At 35.6% G+C, this 10,241-nt stretch overlaps 1 protein-coding gene across 2 annotated transcripts; it reads right to left on the bottom strand.

The window, feature by feature from the left end:
• Positions 1 to 418: 418 nt before the first annotated feature.
• Positions 419 to 4,502, bottom strand: LOC120212000 (flagellar radial spoke protein 5-like). Of its 2 annotated transcripts, none has more exons than XM_039210446.1 (9): positions 4,121 to 4,502; positions 3,000 to 3,084; positions 2,672 to 2,788; positions 1,955 to 2,019; positions 1,776 to 1,864; positions 1,602 to 1,681; positions 1,175 to 1,286; positions 779 to 898; positions 419 to 679 (listed from the first exon to the last, which is right to left on the bottom strand). In XM_039210446.1, the coding sequence occupies exons 1-9, from the start codon at positions 4,452 to 4,454 to the stop codon at positions 494 to 496; spliced, it is 1,188 nt and encodes a 395-aa protein (XP_039066377.1). In that variant the 5' UTR covers positions 4,455 to 4,502; the 3' UTR covers positions 419 to 493. The 2 variants fall into 2 exon arrangements, with proteins under 2 accessions (XP_039066377.1, XP_039066381.1); XM_039210450.1 differs by lacking the exon at positions 4,121 to 4,502 and adding an exon at positions 3,593 to 3,944.
• Between the last annotated feature and the right edge of the window lie 5,739 nt (positions 4,503 to 10,241).

Raw genomic sequence — 10,241 nt, 5'->3', positions numbered from 1 at the left:
TTACTTGAGAAACCAAAAGCACCACCGCGCAAAATGAATTGCTGAGATAACCGATGGCAGGACCGGCGAGACCTTCGGAGATCGAATATGTAAATGAAAAGAAATTTATCATGCTTGTATCATAAGTTTCAATATTCTTTCTATAAATGAAATTTTCTGACCGTTCCAGGATTGACCATGCTTTCCTATCATTAAGTAACGAGTTTTACGATTTACTTGCTTTTTTATATTATTAGCTTCGAAATTAAATTAATAAAATGTGAAATACAATTAATTGATTAAACAAATAACAATTGATAAGAAAGTTGGAGACTGGCATCATAATCTAATAATTTTAGACAAACAAGAGATGGATAACATCAAAACCTTTTATACCACAAACATGTCAATTCATATAAAATTTATATCTTAGACATGAAAAGTAACACCATGAACATGATATAAGCATGCATATGTTATTCTAGCAGACACTATGATCTGATTGAAATGAAACTCATGCACGCCGGTACTCGTCTCCACAATCCCCTATCACTCTAAGCAGATCTTTCCCTCTTTTTGAAACTTCTAGGATGCTGCTCACATCTTCCTCGTCAAGAACAAGTGAAAAGATGGCATTTGTGTCTTGGATATGTTCTGATAAACCAAGTCTAACACCAACCATTGACCCTGCTACTGCTGTCTGTCATAACATTCCAGTAAATCAAGCAGAAACCGCATTACGTTTCAATGAATCATACTCAACAATCCTTAAATAAATAAATAACTTGTATGTAATTACCTGATCTAGTATGTATTTAACAGCAACAGTTGGGATTGAAACTCCATGCTTAGATGCTACTTTTTTTAGAGTCTGAAGTAACGTTTGGAATAAGCTCCATCCTCCCCAAGCATCAACCATCTGCCACATTCATATTGATATCAAAATACCACAAGTAAAAGGTAAAATTATACATGTTCAACCATTTAAGGATTTTTTTCACAAGTTTTCACAACTTGTTGAATTTGTTTTATATTCCGTAATTTTAGGTTTTAGGTATTTCAAGGCAGATTCCTAATTTGTAAATGGGTTTACAACATTCCACAATTTCTAATTCGGTGACGTTTCATTGTGTTTACGATTGAGAAATTCAATATAGAATATAAAACAGCAAAACTGTGACAAAAAAGTTTGTACCCTTTTGTACTTCTGGAGGGAGGGGGTATTTAAAGGAGGGCCGGCAAAGGGAATTGCCAAGTTTGTGTCAAGGAACTTCTCGGATAATAGACCACCCATAACCGTTCCATACCTGCATTTGAAATTCTCATCAATATTGCTATTAAGGCAGAGCACTGCCTAGTCATCTAATAGAAATAAATAAACATAAAATTAGAGTGCGCAAGAAATTTGGTCATCATCTAAGAAAGCAACATTCATTGAGAGATTACATTTCTGGCCTCAAATTAATTACTTATCATTGGTTTTTTTCTTGGTTAGCTCGTTCTATCTATTTTGAGAACATTATCCACAATGCCTGAGCCATAAGTTGACAAGATGAGTTTGTGGGGTAGCGTGTGGATATATATGTATGTATGTATGTATATTTATATATAGAGAGAGAGACGTTATCAGTTTGACTCCTGTAAGCTGACAAAGCTCTGCCATTTTTTGCTGAGGGCGATTGTCCACAATTGAATGTTGCACCTGATGATGCATCATTGGCAATGCCACATACATAAATTAGCCAATAAAAGAGATATAACTAACACCTGATTACTTGTTGAAAACAAATAAATACCTGATTACTAACAACAGGAATTCCATTCTCAAGTATTATTTGCAGCCTTTCCGTATCAAAATTTGTCAAAGCAACAGTTCTAATTTTACCTGCACATTAATCAGAGAAGCATTTTGATTAAACTTAGAATTGCAGCTTATCCAAAATCAAAGCTAAAATAGTGGAGAATGAATTCTAACCTTCTTCTTTCAGATCAGTGAGGTGTTTCAGTGCATCAAGGTAGCCGGGATTGGAATAATCCCACCTGTTTCAAATAGATGCAAAGAAATACAATGTAGCAAGGAAATTAACAAAATTATAGTTTATAGAGGAAGTTCAACCAGCAAAGCATGATTGAATATGGAGGAAACTTTTGGTTGCACAATGAAAAAAAAATTAAAAGTGAATACCACAGTAAAAACTAATTAATATAAAGTAAGTCAATCCATGAATGAAATTCAAAAAATCCCATCTTGTCTAGCATGCACTTAAACCTAACAAGGTAGTATATTCTGTTGAGTCCCCTTATCCAATGGATATAAAAATCTTCAAGACTCAACACAGGGTTTATTGATCTCGGTGCTTCATTACCACGATTAAGAACTGAGGTGATATTAAACAAACATCATTCGAATGCAATATATACTACATAGACAAAATGCCAAGCTGAAACATATATTATTTAACAAAGACACTGAGCTTTTAACTAATGCCATTACTAATAAAACAAACAAAAATAAAATCAAACAGAAAAAAAGTAAAGCTTCTAACTCCCTATCCCCTATTCAAAGCAATATGATTCTCCATGAAACAAAGAGTAAATTTGCATCATTACATAAAGTTTTAATGGGAAGTCTCAAATTTCTATATATAATTGTTCTAAGTGGATAGAAAGTGTGACATATGCTTATTAGTACCAGTGAAACTGCAGCATGTCCAATGAAGGCACATCCATCCTCTTTCGTGAGACATCAATGTTTTCCCTGACATAGCTACTTGTCATCTTTACTGGTGGAGGCACCCATTTAGTGAGACTGCATGAATAATACAACAGAGTAAACGTAACAAACAAAATTACTCTTGCAGAACTCTTTGGGTTTATAAACTGTAGTTTGTGAAAGGTAGCAAAATAACCTACAAAGTAAAATAGCACAGAGTAAACTAGAGTAGTGCCTAAGATAGCTTATCTTAATCAAAAACTAGCAGAAGAACATGAATGTTGGGCCAAACATGGCTATAACTCACCCTCTAACTTTTTCCAAGTACTCTGGTGGACGCTCTCGGCGAACTCTATTGATAAATATGCCATAAAGATCTTCTGCAGGTCCATCTGCAATACCAGAGAAGCTTAACAATGAAAGAATACACACATACAATACTAATTTCCAAGACAACTCATAAAAACTGTAACAAAATGTACAAAACTCCACTTGCAGAAAATTTCACAGAGACCTCTTATACATTTCAAATATTTAAAGAGTGGTGGTCCTCAATCAACTAATTATACATCCCATCTGGTGACCAAGATAACTCACATAAATTGTAACACACTGAAAGAAAATTTACTTACTGAAAATTCACACATAGACCTTTTATATGCTTCAAATACATAGAGAGGAATAGCTCTCAATCAACGAAACTTGCTTAGACTGATTCAAAGAGCTTTACCACTACCAACTCCGGTATCCTAGTTTCTCAAACAATCATTTCCAGATTATAAACATTTTACTTAACCAAAACAGACGCAACAAATGCATCCAACACACACAGGCACACATACATAATTTCAAAGTAAGAAATTCATTTAAAACAAGAGTAAAAAGCAATAGGAGGATTACATATATCAGCCATATCAAAAGTGGTAAGTCCAGCATCGGCATACCGAAGCATTGCATCAACAGTATTGTTTCGATCAATTCTACCCCATCCCCCACTTGTTTGCCACATCCCATTCACGACTTTACATATTTCCAACGAATCATTCCCATTCTTAACTATGCTCCTTTTGTTATCTTCAGTAATGACACACTGAATTTGGTTTGGGTTCAACTTTCTTACTGGATTATACCAGGTTTTTGTTCCCCATTTAACTGAATTCAATGTGAAGCTGCTTAAAGAACTCTGTAAGAATTCCGCCATTCCAATGGTTTTCAGATATTATTGTTTTACAACTTCGTTTTTTCACCTAAAAAATAGCATTCGATAATGGCATTTTCGTAAGCCAAATGTTAAGCACTAAGAGTAGCAACGTAGCAAATGAAACAAGGTGACGTGTGGATTTTACGACGCTATCTTGGTTGTGTGGTCAGAAAAATTAATAAAACAAACCAATGAAATGATGCCACGTATACGAAAAATGAGCGTACAGTGATCGGCCATGTCGAAGGTAGAGAGACCGGCGTCAGCGTAGCGAAGCATGGCTTCGACGGCGTCGTCTCGGTCGATTCTGCCCCAAGCTCCACTGGTCTGCCACATGCCATTAAGGACCCTACATATGTCGAGCGAATCGTTCCCGTTATTCACCGTGATTTGCCGAGCAGTCGCTTCCTCCGTCGTTGCGGTGGCCGGTTTTGAGCAACATTTTACTGTTTTGCGGCTGAGTTGTTGTCTGGATCCGGAGAACCGAGTTGAAGTTATGAGTTTGGTGGATCTTTTGGACGAAAAGAGGTTGAGACTGGGGAAGACGGTGGATGAGGCCATTTTTGGTACACAAGTATCCAAACTTAAAGACGGACATAAGAATAAAACATACCCTACTAATAGTTTTTATTTTTTTTCTTTTCGCTATTAAAAAAATAATTTTTCTTTTCACAAACTTGAATTCTAGAAATTTGCAGTGCACGCGAAAAAATGGCAAACAAATTTATACATTGAAATTATAAAACAATATTAAAAGGACAATATATTATTAAATTATTCAAATAACAAAAAATTTACAAATTACTACCCGATATACATTGGTAAATTTTTCTCTCCAATAATATTGTTGAACCATATTTTATAATATTTTGATATAACAAATTAAGGCAAAGTGTTTTTGGACTTAATTGAATTTGTTTAAAGTTTTCAAAAATAATTCAAAGTTTAATAAACTAGAATTTGAGCACAAAACTGTTTTCAAAGTACGAAGTACCGATATTATTCTTACAATATCGATACTATATGAAAATTACCGATATTGTTCATGTAGTACCGATACTAAAGGTAAAAGAAGTATCGATACTCTCAAGGTAGTATCGATACTATCAGCTTGCTCAAATTATAAAATGCAAAATAGGTATTGATACTCAAAGGAGTATCGATACTGTAAAGTAGTATCGATACCATGAGCATAGTATCGATATTGATCAGGCCCAATGGCTAGTAACGGCTAGTTTATTTAAATATAACAAAGAAAGTATCTGTACTCATTAAATGAGTATCGATACTCCCTGTTTTGTGCAGTTTTATTTTATAGAAAAATTATCCCCAACGGCTCCAAATCATCCCCAACAGCTAGAAACGGCCACAAACACATTCCAACATATAAAAACAAGAGGACACTTGAATAAGGGCCAAAAAACTTATCCAAACATTCCAACACAATAAAAGAGTTTTTCATTCCTATTTTCCTTTCTCTTGTAAATATTTTTGTTCTTATGAGCTTAATTTTGTAAACACTTACTTTGTAAGGGTTTCTTGTTTACATCTTTTTCTTTTTGTAAAAGGGGTTTTGATTCTAGTATAGCCAAGTGAAAAACTAGGGAGTTGTAAATGTCACTCTTAGTCATTGAAAAAGAAAAACCAAATTAGTGAATTTGTTGGAAAATTCTAAGTGAGAAGCTTAGGTAGTGGATGTAGACTTGGTTTATAAGTCGAACCACTATAAATTATTGTGCATATTTTCTTATATTTATACTCTTTACTCCCTAAACTTTAAATTGCCAATTCACCCCCTCTTGGCATATTTTCGGTTGATCTTTAAGCTTCATAAATCCTAACATTTGATATTAGATATTGACGCATTAGAAGGTTTAACAAGCTTGAGACGATCCTTGAATAAGCTCTATCAATTCCCGACACAACCGAGAAGATGGCTTCGACCTCCGGCTCTTACTACATTGAAGACTCTCAACCGGTTAACAAGCCACCTTATTTTAATGGAGCAAATTATGCCTATTGGAAGAATAAGATAATGTTCTTCATTCAAGCCAGCGATCTAGGAGCTTGGAACTCAATCATGAAGGGATACTTCATTCCACCCAGTGATATTGATGAGTGGAGTGGAGTGATGGAGAGAAAAAAAAGTTCCAACTCAATTCAAAGGCTATGCACATTCTATTTTGTGCATTAGGCCCGGATGAATATGGAAGAGTCTCCTCTTGTTCTAATGCCAAGGAGATTTGGGGCAAGCTCTAAGTCACTCATGAAGGAACCAACGAAGTAAGGGAAACCAAAATTAGTCTTCTCAACCATAGCTATGAGAATTTCAAGATGAAACCGGATAAAGACATCAAAGCTATGACGGATAGATTTTCTGTAACACCCCCAACCCATACCCGACCCGGATATGAGTCAGAGATACTACATTGACTTTAAAACATAACTCTTAATAAATAATAGTAAAATATTTGTACTTGTATTAATAAAATACAATAATATACATACTGTAATATAAGTTTACCAAAATATTCAGAGCATACACCACTTAACCCTTTAATTACATGCCAACTGCTATTTACATCACAAAATGACCTACTGATTAAGTTGCTTCTGATCTGATGGTTGCAGGAGTAATACTGTCAAGCTGCTTCACCTGTCTCGTCTAATTCCTCGGATCCTACGTGTGAAACACTCACACGCTAAGTCATCGACTTAGTGAGGCAATAATAATAACAAGGCAATGTAATGTAATGAAAATGTCAGGATCATATGAGATGAGATGCAAACATGTACTTGATCAATGTAGTATACTTCATCAATATCCATACCTGTAAGCGTATGACTGTAACATTCATGAATCTGTATTAATAAGTTTACTGGCCCATGATAGCATATTGAGAACCTAAGGTATTTGAGTAATGTGAGGTTGTGCACTATGCTGTCACCACAGCTCGTATAAATGCACCGAAGTGCCCCGTAGAATTGCACCGAAGTGCCCGTAGAATTGCACCGAAGTGCCCGTAGAATTGCACCGTAGTGCCATATAATGATGTCCATAAGGACCACATAGAATTCCTTAAGAATCATATACATATACTATGGATCAAGTATGTGTCTTTCAAGACTTCACACAGGTTCCAAAGGATATACATATGTCCTAAAGAACCGAGTATACCCTCTACCCTTGGCATGCCAACTATACCTATAGTTCTCATCTACATAACATGGGCTTATACATTTCCCGTAGTTCATATCGCGTAGACATAGTATTTCCATACCTTTAACACATAGGCATATCATTTACATACCTTTATCACCTAGTTCATATAACTTTTTCTGCATATTCATGTCATGTAATACATATAATATGAATTCATGTCATGTAATATATTTAATACAAATTAATGTCATGTATCATAATATGGAATGTAATCATATGTCAAAATATGGAATCTAGACTTATCACAAGTCTAGAACTGAATATACTACTATATTCATGTTATGCATATGCACTCACCTATACTTCTTTGCCTTTTCCTCGATCGATTCTACTTGTAGATTGTTCCCGAACTCGAGTAGGCTCGGTATCTACATAAACATAATTTTCAAGATGATCATCAGATGTCTATGTCTTGAAATTAAGCTTTAATAGCTTACTAATTTAAAGAATTTATAGCTTAGTCTTGCTTTCTTTTCTTTCTTTCTTTTTTTTTTCTTATGGGGGAATCGGTTCCCCCCCTGGGGGTATCGATTCCCCCCAAGCATTCTGGAATTTCATATACGATGAGGGGGTATCGGTTCCCCCCTGGGGGTATCGATTCCCTCTAGCATTCTGGAAATCATATTCGTTGAAGGGGTATCGGTTCCCCTTGAATGGGTACCGATTCCCCTAGCCCGAAAATCCTAATTTGAGCTCGGAAATCATCCCATTTCAGCTCAAACATACATATTTCACTCTCTTTACTACTCTTAGCTTTCATACACTTACTTTAACTAATTATTATCCATTAAATACCTCTAAAACTTAGAAATCTAATTCTCCATGTAGAATTTAAGAATCCAACCCAAATTCCAATATGTTCTAATTTGAATTCTAACACCTCATACTTCTTAGTTAGCTTCTTGACAAGTCAAAAATCTTATTCAAACTTCACAAACTCATTCCTATCAAAATTTCATCTAAAAATTCATTTTCCAAATCATTCTCTAAAACACTTATCTTGTTGTTTTAATGTCATATAAGCTTTCCTTTAGCTTATATAACATCCAAGCTTTCATTTCCAATCTTAAAAATCAAAGAAACTACCAAGGTTCAGATTCTTACCTTTACTTGCAAGCTCCACGTTGAGAGAAAGAAGAGAAGAAAATAAGGAAGAAGGGAGAAGAAATGGGAGGGTTCTGGAACCTAATATCACACGTGGGTCTCATATAGCCCCATAACATTTTATTTTTTTAATTAAAAATTACTTACAAATGACCATTTGGTCCTTACTTCCATCTCATATTTACTAACCATACATTTTAAACTATATAATTATTCTACTTTAATCACCAAATGTTGAAACTTTGCAAATTAATCACTCACCAGACATGGAGGATGTTACAAATCTCTCCCCCTTAAGAAAATTCGTCCTCGAATTTTCATTGCACAAACAAATGTGGGTATTGATGTCGCATATCTTCTTCACGCTCCCATGTTGCTTCTTCTACTTTGTGATTTCTCCACAATACTTTGACCAAAGGAATGATCTTGTTCCTCAATTGCTTAACTTCATGTGCTAAAATTTGAATCGGTTCTTCCTCATAAGTCAAGTCAGGACGAACCTCAATCTCTTCTGGTGTCACGATATGAGAAGGGTCAGATCTATATCTTCGAAGCATTGAAACGTGAAAAACATCATGTATCTTTTCCATCTCAGGTGGTAAAGTTAGCTGATATGCTACAGGTCCTACTCTCTTTACAATCTCTTATGGTCCAATAAACCGAGGACTCAATTTTCCTTTCCGACCAAATCTCAACACCTTCTTCCATGGAGACACTTTTAAAAACACTTTATCTCCAACTTGAAATTCAATTTCTTTCCTTTTAAGATCAGAATAGGACTTTTACCGATCAGAGGCCACTTTGAGGTTATACTGAATTTCTCGAACTTTCTGTTCTACATCTTGAATTAAATCCGGACCAAGAACACTTCGGTCTTTGAGTTCATACCAATTTAATGGAGTACGACATTTTCTTCCATATAATGCTTCATAGGGGGCCATCTTTATACTAGACTGATAACTATTGTTGTAAGCGAACTCTGCCAGCGGTAAATACTTTTCCCATGATCCTTTAAATTCCATTACGCACGCTCTCAACATATCTTCCAATATTTGAATAGTTCTCTCTGATTTCCCATCAGTCTGAGGATGAAAAGCTGTACTAAAGTTTAAACGAGTCCCCAACGCTCCATGCAAAGATTTCCAGAATCTAGAAGTGAATCGAGGGTCCCGATCAGAGACTATGGAAACAGGTACTCCATGCAATCTAATAACTTCTCTAATATACAGCTCTGCATACTTTTCCATAGAGAAATCTGTTCTAACCGGGAGGAAATGCGCTGACTTAGTTAATCGATCAACAATTACCCAGATTGATTCTCTTTTGTTCGGGGTCAAGGGTAACCCCGAAACAAAATCCATCGTAACATTTTCCCACTTCCATTGAGGAATGAAAAGCGGTTGCAATAATCCTGATGGAACTTGATGCTCGGCTTTGACTTGTTGACATATCAAACACTTAGACACAAATTCTGTGATGCTTCGCTTCATCCCTGACCACCAAAATCGATCCTTCAAATCCATATACATCTTGGTTCCACCCGGGTGCATCGTTAACGGACTGCAATGAGCCTCTGTTAATATCTCCTTCTTCAAGTCGTCATTGTCGGGTATTACAATTCTTCCTTTACAATATAGATTTCCATCTGACTTAATCTCAAAGTCTTTAATCTCTTTGTTCTTTACTTGCTCAATTCTTTTCAAACACACTTCATCTTTACATTGCAATTCTCCTATTCGTTCCAACCATGCTGGTCTAAGGGTTAATTCTGCACAAAGACCACCGTCTCCCGTTAAAGATAATCTTGCATCCATAGCTCGTAAAGCTGCAAACGTCTTTCTACTCAGAGCATCTGCTACCACATTAGCCTTTCCGGGATGATAGTCAATTATCACATCATAATCCTTTAATAACTCTACCCATCTACGTTGCCTCAAATTCAATTCTTTTTGAGTCATCAAGTACTTCAGGCTCTTATGATCCGTATATAAGTAACAACGCTCCCCATAAAGATAATGACG

This window comes from Hibiscus syriacus, unplaced genomic scaffold (assembly GCF_006381635.1).
Source record: "Hibiscus syriacus cultivar Baekdansim isolate YM2019G1 unplaced genomic scaffold, ASM638163v2 tig00000715_pilon, whole genome shotgun sequence".
Lineage (NCBI taxonomy): Eukaryota > Viridiplantae > Streptophyta > Magnoliopsida > Malvales > Malvaceae > Hibiscus > Hibiscus syriacus.
This window is presented reverse-complemented; position numbering and strand designations above follow the sequence as displayed.